This window comes from Hylobates moloch, unplaced genomic scaffold (assembly GCF_009828535.3).
Source record: "Hylobates moloch isolate HMO894 unplaced genomic scaffold, HMol_V3 SCAFFOLD_7, whole genome shotgun sequence".
NCBI lineage: Eukaryota > Metazoa > Chordata > Mammalia > Primates > Hylobatidae > Hylobates > Hylobates moloch.
This window is the reverse complement of record NW_026652282.1, coordinates 16,063,438-16,080,966: the sequence shown is the minus strand read 5'-3', so window position 1 is coordinate 16,080,966 and position 17,529 is coordinate 16,063,438. Positions and strand designations below refer to the sequence as shown.

The following is a 17,529-nucleotide window of genomic DNA, read 5'->3' as shown; positions in this document are numbered from 1 at the left end:
TCACGCCATTCTCCTGCCTCAGCCTCCCGAGTAGCTGGGACTACAGGTGCCCGCCACCATGCCCGGCTAATTTTTTTGTATTTTTAGTAGAGACGGGGTTTCACCATGTTAGACAGTATGGTCTTGATCTCCTGACCTCGTGATCCGCCCGTCCCAGCCTCCCAAAGTGCTGGGATTACAGGCGTGAGCCACCACTCCCGGCCTCTTTTTTTTTTTTTTTTGAGACAGATTCTCACTCTGTTGCCCAGGATGGAGTACAGTGGTAACATCTTGGCTCACTGCAACATCTGACTCCCAGGTTCAAGTGATACTCCTCATTCAGCCTCCCGAGTAGCTGGGAAAACAGGCGAGCACCACCATGTCCGACTAATTTTGTATTTTTTTTAGTAGAGACGGGGTTTGACCACGTTGGCCAGTCTGGTCTCAAACTCCTGACCTCAGGTGATCCGCCCACCTCGGTCTCCCAAAGTGCTGGGATTACAGGTGTGAGCCACCACGCTCAGCTGTTTTCAGATATTTGAAAGCGGAGTTGGAAGCAACTTTGAAGGTGAGGGACACTTTGAGATGCTGTGTCAAGTGGTGACAGGTGATGATTGTGGTTAGTAGTCATTAACTATAGGCTATAGTAACGTTATAGTAACGTTATAGTCGTTAACTATAGGCTATAGTAACTATAGGCTATAGTAATGCACTAGAACATTAACAAAAGACTCTTGTATCAGGAGAGGAGGCCGGAGAGAAAGAAAGATTTGCAAAAGGCAGGAAGAGAAAGTCTTAAGAAGGGAGGGCTCATTAATCTTGGGCGAAATTGTAATCCCAGCACTTTGGGAGACCAAGGCAGGAGGATCACTTCAGGCCAGGAGTTTGAGGCCAGCCTGGGCCACAAAGTGATACCTGTCTGTACAAAAAATAAAATAATTAGTGTGGTATGGTGTTGCATGCCTGTAGTCCCAGCTCGTAGGGATGCTGACGAGGGAGGATTGCTTGAGCCTAGGAGTTTGAGGCTGCAGTAAGCTATGGCTGCACTGCTGCACTGCAGCCTGGGTGACAGGGCGAGACCCCATCTCTCTAAAAAACAAAACAAAAAAACTTACCTGGGTGAAGCAGGGCAATTTGGATTAGAGACCCTGAAATATGCCTTTTTACCTTTCGTTAGCAAATCACCCTACAAGTATTCGATCAAGCTGAGCTTTATGGCAAATCATGCTCCTTAACATGTCTCCGGTTTTCTAGTAGGAAACACCCATCCCGCAGCAGATGAATTAGAATAGGACAATCATATACATATGTCATAAAAGTCAACAAATATTTGCGAATGTCTTTGATGTACTAAGCACCAGCTGGTGAAGGGATTATGGCTAGGGGTCATTTTAACTTTGGAACCATATAAATGTTTTTACACAGCCATAAAACACAATGAAATAAAAATTGAAATGAAATACAACAAACCAGTTTAATGGCATAACAAGTTGTTGGCATAACCCCGCAGAGAATGATTTCAAGTTATTTAACACCACAGCAATGTGACTGCATATACTTGGTGGGGTATAGCCTAAAGACAAAAGGAACCGGAAAAAAAAATCTTAAGGCGAGGCTCACACCTGTAATCCCAGCACTTTGGGAGGCTGAGGTGGGAAGATCATTTGAACCTGGGAGTTCAAGGCCAGCCTAGGCCACATAGGGAGACCCCATCTCTACAGAAAAAAATCTTAAATTGTTCTCATTTGTCAGGTGTTATTATTATTTGAGACTTCACATATCCACACTGATAAAGTAAATATATAATTATGTTAATGCCATTGGGAAACAAGATTTTCAGTATAAAAAACAGAGACACAAATGTAAAATTCAACAAGTCAAAGCCTAGTGGTCCTGAATCTGAATTGGAAATATCAGTATAAACTCATGATTATTTCCCCCTTTCAAGATATATATACACACACACATACATACATACATACATACATCTTGGCCAGGCTTGGTAGCTCACACTTGTAATCCCAGTACTTTAGGAGGCCAAGGTGGGCAGATCACTTGAGCCCAGGAGTTCAAGACCAGCCGGGACAACATGGTAAGACCCTGTCTCTACACAATATAAAAAATTAGCCGGCCATGGTGGCGCATACCAGCAGTCCTAGCTACTAGGGAGGCCAAGGTAGGAGGATCACCTGTGCCTGGGAAGTGGAGGCTGCAGTGAGCCGTCATTGTGCCAGTGCACTCTAGCCTGAGCAACAGAATGAGACTGTGTCTCAAAGCAAAAATGATGTGCGTGTGTGTGTGTGTGTGTGTGTGTGTGTGTGTATCTTAACTCTCTCCACTGGAAAGACCTAGAAGCAAAGACCAGCCCAATAGTAATTATTCTGAAATCTGGCAAAGGGAAAGAACCAAGGATTTATCCTATCTTTCTTACGTAGACTGAATTTCAATGTCAACAAATAGTTGATGAGGAATAGTTCTTTATAGAACAATTTCCAGCAGTAAATATAAAAGGAACCATATAATTTTAATATCCCTGTGTTGTAACCCCTGAGGAATTACTAGATCAAGCTGTTGGGGGATTTGTAATGTTTTGGTGGCTTTAACGAAATATGTGAGACTGGGTAACTTATAAACAACAAACACTGATTGGGCGTGTTGGCTCATACCTGTAATCTTAGCACTTTCCGAGGCTGAGGCAGGTGGATCGCTTGAGCCCAGGAATTTGAGACCAGCGTAGCAAACGTGGTGAAACCCCATCTCTACAAAAAAGACAAAAATTATCTGGGCATAGTGGCAGGTGCCTGTAGTCCCAGCTACTTGGGAGGCTGAGATGGGAGGATGGCTTGAACCAAGGAGGTCGAAGCTGCAGTGAGCCACGATTGTGCCACTGCACTCCAGCCTGTGTGGCAAAGCAAGACCCTGTCTCAAAAAAAACAACAAACAACAACAACAACAACAATAAAAACCAACCAAACAAACAAACCCAACCAAACAACCATTGATTTCTTATGGTTCTGGCTGTTGGGAAGTCCATGGTCAGGGCATTCAGTGTCTGGTGAGGAACTTCTGGCTGAGTGCTCGCATGGCAGAAGAGTGGAAGGGCAAAAAATGGCCTGAGGTGCTCCCTTCAACCTCTTCCATCAGGGTGCTAATTCCATTCAAGGGGGCCTGGGCAGGGGGCAGGGCTCCATCCTCATCATCTAACCACCTCCCAAAGGCCCCGCTTCCTAATACCCTCACATTGGAGGTTAAGTTTCAGCAGATGAATTTTAGGGGGCACACTTCAGACCTCAGCACTGAGGAGGAGACCTTCCAGCTGTGGTCTGAGCGCTGAGCACGAGGTTAGCAATAGATTGTCCCGGTCCTGTTAGACCTCATTAAAGATTTAGACACTTTTCCTAAGAATAATGGGAAGCCAAAGAAGGATGTTCGTGTCAGCTTTGTATTTGGTAAATATGGAAGATGAGCTGTGCCCTCTCATGACAGGATCCTAAAGGAGATTAATGGAAGGAGGTGCCATAGTGTGTTCAGGAGAGCACAGGGTTCCTGAATCTAAGATAGCTGAACCACAGTGAGTATGAGCATATCTTTCTATATGATTTTTAAAATAGAGACAGGGTCTCGCTATGTTGCCCAGGCAAGTCTCGAACTCCTGGGCTCAAGCGATCCTCCCACCTCAACCTCACAAAGTTCTGAAATCACAGGCATGATCCACTGCACTTGGCCCATCATGTCTTTCTATTATCCAATGGAGATGTGGAAAAATACGTATTTTAATAGGGAAGATTTTAGGCACACACTGATGAGTCTGGCCCGAAGTTACTATCAATCATTTTCTGTGGCTGACCCCCAAACGAAGCAGCCTTTGGAAACCTAAGAACTGTCCTACGGAGAGGCGGCCTAGCATCTGGACTCTGGCACCAGTCTGCCTGGTCTCAAATCCTGGCTCAACCACTTACCAGCTGTGTGACCTCGGGCAATTTGCCTAAACTCTCTGTGCTTCGGTTTCCTCATCTTTAAATGCAGCATAATGACAACATTCATCTCATAGGGCTGGCTGTCATAAAGCTTATATGGATTAATATTTGTCAGGCGCTTAAGACAGAGCCCCATCCTTAATGAGCACTATACTAGAACCTTGTGACTATAAGTAAATATGCAAATCTTTTCACTTCTTGGTGACCTGGGTCCTCACTGGTAAAGCAAAGCTTAGAAATCCCAGGACTTTGGGAAGCTGAGGTGCCACTGACCCCTTCTTCCAAATATACTATTTTGTCTCTTGTCTTTTATTCCCGCGTTCAGTCCCCTTTGTTCAGTCCCCCTAGGTCCGTGCGGGTTACACTGAGTCAGGGAGGGTACACTTGAACCCGGGAGGCAGAGGTTGCAGTGAGCTGAGATCATGCCACTGTACTCCAGCCTGGGTGACAGAGTGACTTCGTCTCAAAAAAAAAAAAAAAAAGATATGCAGTTGGCTCGAAAGACTCTCAGGGCCGCCAGCCCTTGTGTGAATAGAGTCTAACCGTCTGACAAGCCACCTGTTTGGGTCTGCCTGGGATCAACACTTCATGAAGAAGCTTGTCACGGTTCCCAGAAGGAGAGAACAGGCCCTTGCCAAGCTTAAGGGAACAGGATGTATGGCACATTTTGTGCCTGCATAAATAAATGATCTGGATAGAATTCTGTCTATGACTTCTTTTATTGTAGCATAATTGTGAGGTTGTAGAGAAGGAAAGAGACAAAGAGCTTCATCTGCTTTAATTGTGGGACACAACCCTATTTATCCAACTGACATGGTGTCGAAGGGCCACATTCATTCACTCTTCCAACAGATATTTCAAGAGTGCCTATTCTAGGATGCAGGGCTATAAAAACCAGACAAAACCCTACATTGCAAAGTGACTTAGATCAGGTTGTAAAAACTGGTTTCAAAAGCAACCGGTAGATTTAATCAAAAGGTATCCCGAGCTGCACACAGTGGCACATGCCTGTGGTCCCAGCTACTCAGGAGTCAGGAGGATCACTTGAGTCCAAGAGTTTGAGACCAGCCTGGGCAACATAGTGAGACCCCAACTAAAAAAAAAAAAAAAAAGGTATCCTGAGTTCTTTGGAAAGGCTCCAGAAAGCCAAGATTTCAAATCTCTCCAGTTCTTCAAAGATGAAAGAATTGTGAAAATCATATAGGAAAGAACCCACTTATGTGTGCAACTAAAATTTAAGGAGTTGAGGACTTAGTAATTCTCAAAGTGCAGCCTCAGACAGGCAGCATCAACACAAACTGGGAAATCTGTTAGAAATGCAAGTTCCCAGACCCCATCCCAAACCTCCTGAATAAGAAACTCTGGGAGTGGAAACCTGCAATCTTTGATTTAAAAAGTTCTCCGGGCTGGACACGTTGGCTCACGCCTGTAATCCCAGCATTTTGGGCGGCTGAGGTGGGAGGACTGCTTGAGGTCAGGAGTTTGAGACCAGCCTGGCCAACATGGTGAAACCCCACTGCTACTAAAAGTACAAACATTAGTTGGGCGTGGTGGCGCACCTGTGGTCCCAGCTACTTGGGAGGCTGAGGCAGGAGAATCGCTTGAGCCTGGGAGGTTAAGGCTGCAGTGAACTGTGATCACACCACTGCCCTCCAGCCTGGGTGCTAGAGCAAGACCCTTTCTCAGAAATAAAATAAAATAACAAGCTCTCCAGGTATTTTGGATGCCAAATTTGAGGACCATAGATGTACTTTTTAACAAAGGACAATTCCGCCAGGTGGCATTCCAACATGAGAAATAACAAACACATCTGTTCTGTAGTTTCAGAAAAATTCCACCAGGTGACTCATTAACCTGTGTACAGCCGTCCCCTTTATCCGCGGTTTTGTTTTCTGCAGTTTCCATTATCCATGGTCAACCTCCGCCAAAAATATTAAACAGAAACTTCTAGAAATTAACAATTCATGTTTAAAATTACATACTGTTCTGAGTAATGTGATGAAACCTCGCACCGTCCTGCTCTGTCCCACCCAGGCTGTGAATCATCACTTTGTCCACGGTATCCATACTGAATATGCTATCCTTCATTCGTCACTTAGCCATCTTGGTGATTAGATGGAAAAAGCCAGTATACAGAGAGCTTAGTACTATTCAAAAGTTTCAGGCATTCAACTGGGGGGCTTGGAACATATTTCCTGAAGATAAGGGTTGGCAGGGACCACTATAGTGGGAAAAACATATTTGTCCTGCAATTACACGACAATTCTACCTGGTGGCACTCTAACCTGAGTAATAGGGAAGACCCTCATAAGCAATTGCAGGCAAATTCCATCAGGGGGCGATGTAATCAGTGTAATAAGAAAAACATATCTGTGTGCAATTACAAGAAAATTTTACTAGGTGGCACTCGAACCTCATTAATAAGAAAAACACTGCTACACTCAAGCTCGGACAACAGAGCCAGACTATTTCAAAAAGAAAGAAAAAAGAAAAAAATCTCACCGGGTGAGGTGGCTCACGCTTGTAATCGCAGCACTTTGGGGGGCCAAGGTAGGCGGATCACTTGAGGCCAGGAGTTGGAGACCAGTCTGGCCAACATGGCGAAACCCCATCTCTATTACAAAAGTACAAAATACGTCCCGACATGGTGGCTCACGCCTGTAATCCCAGCACTTTGGGAGGCCAAGGTGGGCGGATCACGAGGTCAGGCGTCTGAGACCAGCCTGGCCAACATGGTGAAACCCCATCTCTACTAAAAATACAAAAATTGGCTGGGCATGGTGGCACGTGCCTATAATCCCAGCTACTCGGGAGGCTGAGGCAGGAGAATCGCTTGAACCAGGGAGTTGGAGATTGCAGTGAGCTGAGATCGCGCCACTGCACTCCGTCTCAAAAAATAAATAAATAGAGTACAAAAAATTAGCCGGGTGTGGTGGTGTGCACCTGTAGTCCTAGCTACTCTGGAGACTGATGGGAGGATCACCTGAGCCTGGGAGGTGGAGGTTGCAGTGAGCCAAGTGCATGGCGCCGGTGCACTCCAGCCCAGGCGACAGCGTGAGACCCTGTCTCAAAAAAAAAAAAAAAAAAAAAAATCTGCCCTACAATCCTGCAATTTACATGACAACCCCACAGGGGGCATTCTAACATAAGAGATACAAAAATATATTCTGCAATTACACAAAATTCCACATGATGACACTGTAACACAACAAATTAAAAATTGTTATGCAATTATGTAAAAAGTCCACATCTAACATAAGAAATAAAAAGCCAGCTCTGCAGTTACATAAGAATTCCACAGGTGGTGCTGTAACATAATGAGAAAATTTGTCACGTGTCTGGAATTCTCTCGGAATTTAGTCAAGAACCATATTAATACATGGTGATAAACTTACAGAATTTATTTACTTGGTAAATTAAAGTGTAAGTTAAAATTTAGTACATATGATTTGAATATATCTTAATATAGGGCTTATTGTTTGCATTTTAATGACTTGTTTGCACATTCATCCTACCAGTAGTAGATCCTCTGGGGCAGAAATCAAATAATCTAATTTTTCAATCTCCTCAACCTCTACTACAGTAGTCGATGCATAATAGGAATTCAATATTTATTAAACAAGTTAAAAGAAGAATGAATTAAAAACATGAGGCTGGGCACGGTGGCTCATGCCTGTAATCTTAGTACTTTGAGAGGCCGAGGTGGTCGATCACCTGAGGTCAGGAGTTCGAGACCAGCCTGGCCAACATGGTGAAACCCAGTCTCTACTAAAAATACAAAAACCAGCCAGGCATGATGGCGCGCGCCTGTAGTCCCAGCTACTTGGGAGGCTGAGACAGTTGGACAGGTAGGGGGAAATGTGATCAAGACTGGAATAACGATGTTCTTTTCAAGCCTTCAAGTTGAGATTTTTTTAAAAAAATTAGTGAACTACAACATAAGCAAAATTAAGTTTATTTTTAAAAAGTAAGACCTGCAGTCCTAGCTATTTGGGAGGCTGAGGTGGGAGGATCACTTGAACCCGGGCTGTAGTGATCTGAGATTGCACCACTGCACTCCAGCCTAGGTGACAGAGACCCTGTCTCAAAAAAAAAAGAAACTCAGTAAGAAAATTAGGTTTGATTGTGCTTTCAGAAGCTATTGAAACTATTTCAGTAACTTAGTTATTCAGGAACATGGTTTTCCACTTAACTGGGTTGATGGCCCAGAGGAGCCTGGAAAAGCTGCCTTTAGGGTCCCCACAGGATTCATCCCAGAAGGGAGTGTCTCACTCTGCCCAAGGCTGGGCTGCACCAGCAGCTGCAGAAGGACAAGGCAAGGGCCTGGTGATTTGCAGACCAGACACACTCGAGGCCAGGCCAGAGCTCGCTTAGGAAACCTGGGAAGCAGACAAACTCCCTTCCTGCCAGCTGGCAGCTCTTTCTGGTGCTAATTGCTGCCTCCTCCTTTTTGAGATCCCCCGAAGCCACAGAGTCCTGTTCTCTCATTCCATCAAAGCCTGCTTTCCTGGTGCTCACCAGCTAATGTACCCCTGATTATTTCCAATTCCACAGCCCAAAAGCTGTTTCTAAATCGGAAATCCGAATCTTCTGTCCTGACCGGCCTCTCCGTCTGACTGCCCTCAAGTTCACGATCACACTGCTAACTTCAGGTCCAGTCTCCCTCACCACCTACTGTTTTGCCTTTGGGAAGGGAATTTGCGTTTTCTTCCGAGCTAAAGACCTAAACTCCAAAGAAATCTCAAATGGTGGTGTTTTAGGCATCAGCCACTGATTAGGGATTGGTCAAAGACGAATCCGGGGCTCTTCCCGGCACTGGGCTGCGCTTTTTGGCCCCCAGTCTGCATTGCTCACACAGCTGGGAGCTCCTGGGGCCCTGGGCTGTGACTCGCAGGGATGTTACAAGATGCCCTATCAGCCTATTTAAAAATCAAAATGGGTGTCCAGGGCCCTGGCATTCATGGTCTCTGTCATCAGTCACCGCTTCACACCCTGGAGCTTTGCAAAGCTCTGAGTGCCACACTACCGCCACTCCTCAGCTGTGCTCCACGGCACCTGAGCTTTCCCACACAGATCTAGAGCCTTCTTCTAAACAGGACTGCGTCTGTCGCTGCCTCCACCTCTGCACCTAGTTGGGCCACGCTTGTCCATCTCTCTCATGTGGGCTTCTTGCGCAGGTTAAATAGCAGTCTTGTCCTGCTCCTGTCCACTCTCTATGTGGCAGTCAAGGGTGTCTTCCAAAAGCATAAACCAGATCTTGTCCCTCCTCTGCTTAACGCGCACCGGTGCTTTCCCACTGCAATTAGAGTAAGAGCCAGAGTTCTTACCAAGAGCTATTAAGGCATGACCTGATCAGACTCTGACTTCTCCCCTCCTCACTGGCCTTCTGTTGGCTGTAGCCTGGCCACATCGTCTCTCCCTTCTGTTCCTCCAATACCCCCATTTGTTCCAGGCTCCGAGCTCCGCTTTCGCCAGCCCATGCCCAGATCTCCGCATAGATGCCCCCTTCTCTGCCCTGAGGGCTCAGCTGGCATCACCAGATAAAGCTGCCCCTCCCTGCTGCCGCTGAGCGACTTTTCCCCGTGACTAGACCCATCTGCTCCATGGAATGATTTTGTTCATGTGTTTGTCGTGGGTGTTCCTCACTAGAATGGGAGGACCCTTCAAGGGTAGGTATCTTCAACATGGTGCTCCTCTCAGAACCTAGAATGGTACTAGATGACATGTTCATGGAATCTTCTCCACTCAGACTAATATTGTATCACAAAACCCTTGCGTCAGCTGCATCTGTGTACGTACAAGAAACCACAGTCCATCAGTAAGAATGAGGGTCCTTAGGAAGTCTTGGACAGAGACCATGTCAGAGGGTTCTGTTTCTCTCCTGCTCTTGGTCCAGTGTGAGGACACATGGGAAATAGATGCCCTGTGAGGCTGGCCCGACTTCAGCTTCTGGAGGTCTCAACCTTGTAGCAAGTGGACAAAGGAGTTTAAAAGGGGACACGTGGCTCCTGCATCTTGGCACTTCTTGTTTGCTACTGTTTTACACATTTGAGGACGTGGCCTCGTCTTCTGGAATAAGTATGGTTTAGGTTAAATGTTGGCAGGACGCTGGTTTCTTCAAAATGAAAAAAATATCATGCAAATCTGAAACAAAGTTTGAATAATCTTATTTCACTTCATGGTCATTCATTGATACGTTTTATGGTTTTAGGTTCTCTTAGACCTGTGGTTCTCAAAATCTCAGGAGTGATTTTGTCCCTAGGAGCCATTTAGCAGTGTCTGGAGACATTTTTGGTTGTCACTGCTTGGGGGGAGGGTGCTACTGGCATCTGGTGGGACAAGGCCAGGGACACTGCTAAACATCTCACAGCACACAGGAAAGCCCACAACAAAGAACAACGTGTTAGCAAATGTCAACAGTGCTGGAGTTGAGGAACATGGTCTTAGACTATGAAAATAAATCATGCATTGCCTGAAAAGAAAATGCACATTCTCTTTAGAAAGTGAAAAATACAGATAAACCCAGAGAAGAGAAACTGCAAGCAACTGTCAAACTTTTGGTGTTTTAGCTTTCTAGTATTTTTTTCTAAATACAAATATATTATTAACAAAAATGATATATGGCAGAAATACTTTTTTTTTTTTTGAGACGGAGTCTCACTCTGTCACCTAGGCTGGAGGGCAGTGGCACGATCTCGGCTCACTGCAACCTCGGCCTCCAGGGTGCAAGCGATTCTCCTGGCTCAGCCTCCTGAGTAGCTGGGATTACAGGCACCCACCACCATGCCCGGCTAGTTTTTGTATTTTTATTAGAGACGGGGTTTCACCATGTTGGCCAGCCTGGTCTCAAACTCCTGACCTCAAGTGATCCAGCCGCCTCAGCCTCCCAAAGTGCTGGGATTACAGGCATGAGCCACTGCACCCACCCACTGTAACTCTTTTTAAATTCTGCTGCAGAACCATGTACATATTGTTAAGGAACATTCTACTACATAATTTTGAATGACCGTATCATATTTTGTTGTATTATTTAATCATCTCCCTACCATCGGATATTTAAATTTTTCTGGTTTTATCTATTATTCTCAGTGCTTTGATGAAAGATGAACATTTTGTGCACAAGTGTGATTCCTTCCAAAGGATATATTCTTAGAAGTTGGGCTGCTGGATCAAAAGTTTTAAGGCTTTCATGTCTACCTTTGAAAACAACTAACTGGATGGTCAGGTCATTGTGGGTGGAGACACATTTTGCAGTCCTTGGTATCTCTTATTGTAACTATCTGTGTTAGGTGTCTTAGGTAAGGCAGCCCCAGTAGCAGATCTTGAGAATAAGATTTGAGGCCGGGCACGATGGCTCACACTTGTAATCTCAGCACTTTGGGAGGCTGAAGCGGGCGGATCACCTGAGGCCAGGAGTTCGAGACCAGCCTGGCCAACATGGTGAAACCCCATCTCTACTAAAAATACAAAAATTAGCCAGGCATGGTGGTGCATGCCTGTAATCCCAGCTACTTGGGGAGGCTGAGGCAAGAGAATTGTTTGAACACAGGAGGGGGAGGTTGCAGTGAGCTGAGATCACACCACTGCACTCTAGCTTGGGCAACAGAGTGAGATTCGGTCTAAAAAAAGAAAGAGAATAAGATTTGAGTGCAGGCTGGGCATGGTGGCTCACTCCTGTAATCCCAGCACTTTGGGAGGCAGAGGCGGGAGGATCATGTGAGCCCAGGAACTTGAGACCAGCCTGAGCAATATAGGGAGACCCCCATCTCTACAATCAATCAATCAATCAATAAAAACATTAGCCAGGTATGGTGGTGTGCGCCTGTAGTCCTAGCTACTCTGGAGGCTGAGGTGGGAGGATTGCTTGAACCTGGGAGGCAGAGGCTGCAGTGAGCCAAGATTGTGCCACTGCACTGGTGACTGGGTGAGACTCTGTCTCAAAAAAAAAAAAAGAAACAAAAGATTTGAGTGTGAGTAGTTTATTTGAGAGAAGCATCAGTCAGGGAGTGTGGAAGTGAGACAGGGAAGAGAAAGAAGCCAGTATAAGGCATCCTAAGGAGCAGGTTACCTTTGTGGACAACTGGGGCTTCATACCCCTGAGAAGCTCCAGGAGAGGGTGCAGAACACATCTCAGGGTTGTCCCAGCTGAGGGGAGAGGAAGCTGGGGTATTGATCCTCCCACTCTCATTAATCACTGGCAGAGGGAGGGCTCTCCTGGGGGGAACTCCCTGTCACCCTGGCCTTCCCTGCAAGCTGGCTCAGCACAGGCCCACCATTGCCAGACACAGCCCCTGGCTGGAGAGTGAGGTGTGCTTGCAGGAAGAATCCACCATTGGGCATGGGAACGGTGAGTGCCAAGGGTGTGACCATTGGTGCACTGGCAGTGTGGGCTGCCCTGGCTCCATAGTGAACACATAGCAGATGCCCACTCAGTATTTTCAAATAAACTAATGACACTGGCAGCTTTTTTCCTTGTAGGATGAAAGAGACCTTTTTAGAGTAGAAGGTGAATTGAGGCTCGATCCAGCCAAACCTCCCACTTCACAGATGAGCCAGCAGGTCCAGAGAACTGAAACGCATTGTCAAAGCAAGGCTTCCTTTCCCACCCAGTGATGGAGGGCTGTTTGTGTGTGGGGTTGTGGAGCTGATCATTCTCGTCATGGACAAGCATTCAGCTCTGCACGCTCGGTTGCATGGTTACTGTCTGTTTCTCAAACATTCCATCCAAGCTCTCTTCTGTTTCAGAGCTTTGAACTTGCTGTTTTCTTCTGCATAGAATGGGCGCCCCCTAGATCTCTGCACAGATCCCTCTTCTCATGACCCATGCCTCGGCTCCAGTAGCACTTTGTCTTGGAGGCCACACTGGCCTATGGTTATGGAAAAGTTTAAGGAGGCATCGTCAAATGGTCAAAGCACAAGGGCACAGGCATCCAGAGGTGGTGTGGACCTCAAACACAGAGAAGGGGGTGCCAGTGTATGGGAAATGGGCAGGTAGTGTGGGTGGAAGGAAATGAAGACAGGTGATTCAAAGTACACGCATGCGGCCAAGCATGGTGGCTCATGCCTGTAATCTCAGCACTTTGGGAGGCCAAGGCAGGAGGATCGCTTGAGGCCAGGAGTTCAAGACCAGCCTGAGCAACATAGAGAGACCTGTTTCTATATTTTCAAATATGTATATATATTTAAAAATATATGTACATGCACGTTCAGTAAATGCAGGTTGGAGAGCAATCTGTTTCATTTTGGCTGGTTGCGGTGCTGTGTATCTTCTGCTTCTACTATCAAAATCCTACTTTTCACCTTCTCCATCCTCTCCTGTGGCCCGGGAGGCTGACCTGTATGAACTGCATCAACAGAGCCAGTGGGTGACACCAGCAAAAGATGGAAGCCAAGTGGGGTCACCGTAATTATCCCCTCCATCACCCTCCCCAGACAAGAGGCCGCTTCAATTTGATTTCCATCTTAGAGAGATGACTTTGGTGACAGTGGGGAAAGGGGGCTAGAAGGGAGCTGGAGGAAGGAGGGCAGTTCGTGTGGTGTAAAGGATAATGCAAAGCTAATTCTGCAACTGAGGACTTATGGCACAGAGTGGAAGGGTACTGGCTCCAGGGAAGCAGCAGGAGGAGCCCACTGGCTGTGGGGTTGGGTTGAGAAAGGAGGAAATATGAGAGTTTGGTTCTGTACAAGTTGCATTTCAAGTTCCTGTGGGACAACCTGATAGAGACATACAATGTGCAGGAGGACACACCCTCATCAAAGCAGACCCAGATGGCTTTGTTCAAATACGTTTTGTGTTTTTTAGAAATATAGCTGGGAGCTGTGGCCCATGCCTGTAATCCCAGCACTTTGGGAGGTCGAGGCAGGCAGATTGCTTGAGTTCAGGAGTTTGAGACCATTCTGGGCAACATGGCAAAACTCTTGTCTCCACCAAAAATACAAAAAATTAGCTGGACATGGTGGCACACACCTGTGGTCCCAGCTACTTAGGAGGCTGAGGTGGGAGGATCACTCGAGCCTGGGAGTTTGAGGCTGTTATGAGCTATGATTGTGCTACTGCACTCCAGCCTGGGGAACATACTGAGACCCCATCTCTACAAAAAAAATACAAAAATTAGCTAAGTGTGGTGGCACATGCCTGTGGTCCCAGCTACTCTGGAGGCTGAGCTGGGAGGATTGTTTGAGCCTGGGAGGCAGAGGCTGCAGTAAGCTGTGATCACACCACTGCACTCTAGCCTGGGTGACAGAGTGAGACCCCCTCCCCCCCCCAAAAAAAATATATACACACACACACACACATACACACACACACACACACACACACACAATACAGGCTAATTTATAAAATATCAAAAAATGCAAAAAAAAAAATCACAAATAATCCCATTATATCGACATCAGCATTGTTCATTAATATGCTATATCTTTTCATACTTTTTTCCTATTTTGGATATCTACATTTTTATTTATCAGTGTTTAAGTATTTTAAAATTAAACAAATGTGAGTGAATTCTCTATTTTCAAAAACACAGATTAAAGTATTTCTAGAGCTGTGATCAGCAAACTTTTTCTGTAAAGCTTCAGACAGTACATATGATAGGCTTTGTAGGTCATATGGTCCCTATGTCACAACCGCCGGACTCTGCCACTGTATCAACTAAGTGGCCACAGGTAATATGTAAACAAAATGGGCATGGCTGTGTTCCAATAAAACTATATTTGTTAAACAGCCGCTGGTTGAATTTGGTCCACGGGCCAAATCCAGTTTGCTGATCTCAGCCCTAGATTAACACTTCCAGCTGGGCAAGGTGGCCCATGTCACCTGTAATCCCAGCACCTTGGGAGGCCAAGGTGGGTGGATCACTTGAGGTCAGGAGTTCGAGACCAGCCAGGCCAATGTGGTGAAACCCCGTCTCTACTAAAAATACAAAATTAGCCAGGCATGGTGGCATGTGCCTATAATCCCAGCTACTTGGGAGGCTGAGGCAGGAGAATCACTTGAACCCAGGAGGCAGAGGTTGCAGTGAGCCAAGATCATGCCATTGCACTCCAGCCTGGGCAATAGAGTGAGACTCTGTCTCAAAAACAAACAAACAAACAAACAAACCCTTCCAGTCTTAGTCCTCTTCTAGGGGTTACCACAATAGTCAGTTTTGTGGGCATTTTTCATGCCTGTTATTCTATGTGTTCACATAAAAGTGTGTGTGTGTTTAAGAGACAGAGTGAATTCAGTGATTCTCATCATTGGCTTTACGTTAGAATCACCTGGGAGCTTTCAAAGCCCTTATACCTCAGTCCTCTGCATGATTCCGATGTAATTGTCCGGGGCACTGCCCGGACATTGGGAGTTTTAAAAACTCCACAGATGATTCTAAGGCATAGATTCTAATGCACAGCCATGATTAAGATGCATGAATCTAAAGAAATACATCATCTTATTTTTTTTCTTTCTACATAAGTGATAATGGCAATTATTGTTTGGCAAACTTTTTTTTTCACACTTACAAATATTTCTTAGAGATCATTCCATGCCAGCACATACACATCTTCCTCATTCTTTTAAATGCTACATTGTATACCAGAGTATGGGGCCATCTTCATTTAGGTAAGCATTCTAATAGTAATGAGCATTTCCTTGTCTTCTAGATTTTCATCCTTACAAATAATGCTGTAATCGACATCCTCCCACATGTTTCTTTGAGCATGCATGTGAGTGTTTTTCTTTTTTGAGACAGGGTCTTACTCTGTCACCCAGGCTGGAGTGCAGTGGCATGATTATGGGTGACAGGAGCCTCGACCTCCCAGGCTCAAGCAATCCTCCCACCTCCGCCTCCCGAATAGCTGGGACCACAGGTGTGAGCCACCACACCTGGCTAATTTTTGTATTTTTTTGTAGAGAGGGGTCTCACTATGTTGCCCAGGCTGGGAGTGTTTCTTTAGGGTCTATATCAGCAAGTGGAATTGCTAGGTCAATGGGTTTGCATATTTTGGATTTTATTGCTATTGCTGTATTACCTTCAAAATAGCAGTGCCGGCTCACAATCTCATCACTCCAATCCTGATATCCAAAAAGTTCTGAAAGTTTAAAGGATTTTGATGATTCATTTGGTGGTAAAATCCAATTCATTCTGAATCCATCTGGTTCCAAAACCTTACCTGAACTGACATGAGCCTATTGAAAGTGTTTAATAGTCTTAGAGTTGCTATAGAAAGTATTAATTGGATTGGAGTTTTAAAGGTGCTGTAACACCCTGTTGTGGGTGTTATGCAACATATGGTGGGCACATTGCACTGCCTTTCTAGAATTAGAAGTGTTGTGAACTCTGAAACACAGCTGGTCCTATAGATTTCAAATAAGGGCCTGTGGACTGCCTCCCAGTTTACACCCCCAACAGTGGTACCTGAAAGCACCTCTCACAGCCCCTGATGTCATACTTCTTAAGTTTTGCCAGTCTGATGGGTTAATAGCAGCAATCTCAGTTATTTACTTTGCATTTCCCTGTTCCTAATGATTTTTTGCATCTTTTCCTAAGTAATTGATCATTTATGTTTCAACTTTTGTGTATTGCCTACTTAAAATCCTTTGCTCATTTTTCTTTTGGGTGTCTGTCTTCTTCTTATGAACTTCTAAGAGTTCTTTATATATGCAGTACATTTTTTACCTGTCACATATGTTGCGTATATTTTATTCCAATTGTTTCTCTAAGCCTTGTCTATGTTGTTTTTTGTTGTACAGATATTTTTATTTTTTTAAATCTCTGTCTTCTCTGAGACAGGGTCTTGCTCTGTTGCTCAGGCTGGAGTGCATTGGTGCGATCATGGCTCACTGCAGCCTTGCACTCCTGGGCTCAAGAAATCCACCTGCCTCAGCCTCCTGAGTAGCTGGGGCTACAGGCATGCATCATATGCCCAGCTAATTAAATTTTTTTTTGGTAAAGATGCCATCCCACTATGTATCCCAGGCTGGTCTTGAACTCTTGGGCTCAATCAATCCTTCCACCTCGGCCTCCCAAAGTGCTAGGATTATAGGAGTGAGCCACCATGCCTGGCCTTATTTTTAGTTTTGATGCAGTTACACTTACTAATCATTTCATCTTGAATCATGTCAATAATTAATGAGTTTGTGGGGGATTTTCTTGGTCTTAAGAAGGCCTTTCCTAACTCCGAGGTTATAAACAGATTCCATATCTTCTAATATTTCTATATTTTTGTGTTTATGTCTTTTACTCAACTGAAATTTATGTATGTGTGCATATGTGTGAGGGTATATGTGTTGGCTTGAATGGCATGATATGGAAATCCCAACTCCTCTCCTCAAATGGATAGCTAATTATCCCAGCCCATTTATTGCATAGACTATTCTTTCCCCACTAACTTGAACTACCACTAATGTCATCTACTGTCATCCCTCGGTATAGGCCAGGGATTGGTTCCAGGACACCCTCCTCCCCACTGCGTATAACAAAATCCTCAAATACTTAAGTCCCACAGTCAGCCCTTTTAGAACAAGTCAGCCTTCTGTATTTGCAGGTGTTGCATCCCAAGAATACTCTTTTTTTTTTTTTTTTTTTTTTTT

At 45.2% G+C, this 17,529-nt stretch overlaps 1 protein-coding gene across 1 annotated transcript in view; it reads right to left on the bottom strand.

Moving 5' to 3' along the window:
* PDHA1 (pyruvate dehydrogenase E1 subunit alpha 1) overlaps positions 1–4,092 on the bottom strand; it is a 21,685-nt gene extending 17,593 nt beyond the window's left edge. The window contains exons 1-2 of the mRNA XM_058441835.1: positions 3,939–4,092; positions 1,443–1,552 (exon numbers count right to left, since the gene is read on the bottom strand). Of these exons, the coding sequence (XP_058297818.1) occupies positions 1,443–1,552; positions 3,939–4,092 (264 nt within the window). The remainder of the gene's footprint in view (positions 1–1,442; positions 1,553–3,938) is intronic.
* Positions 4,093–17,529: the final 13,437 nt, after the last annotated feature.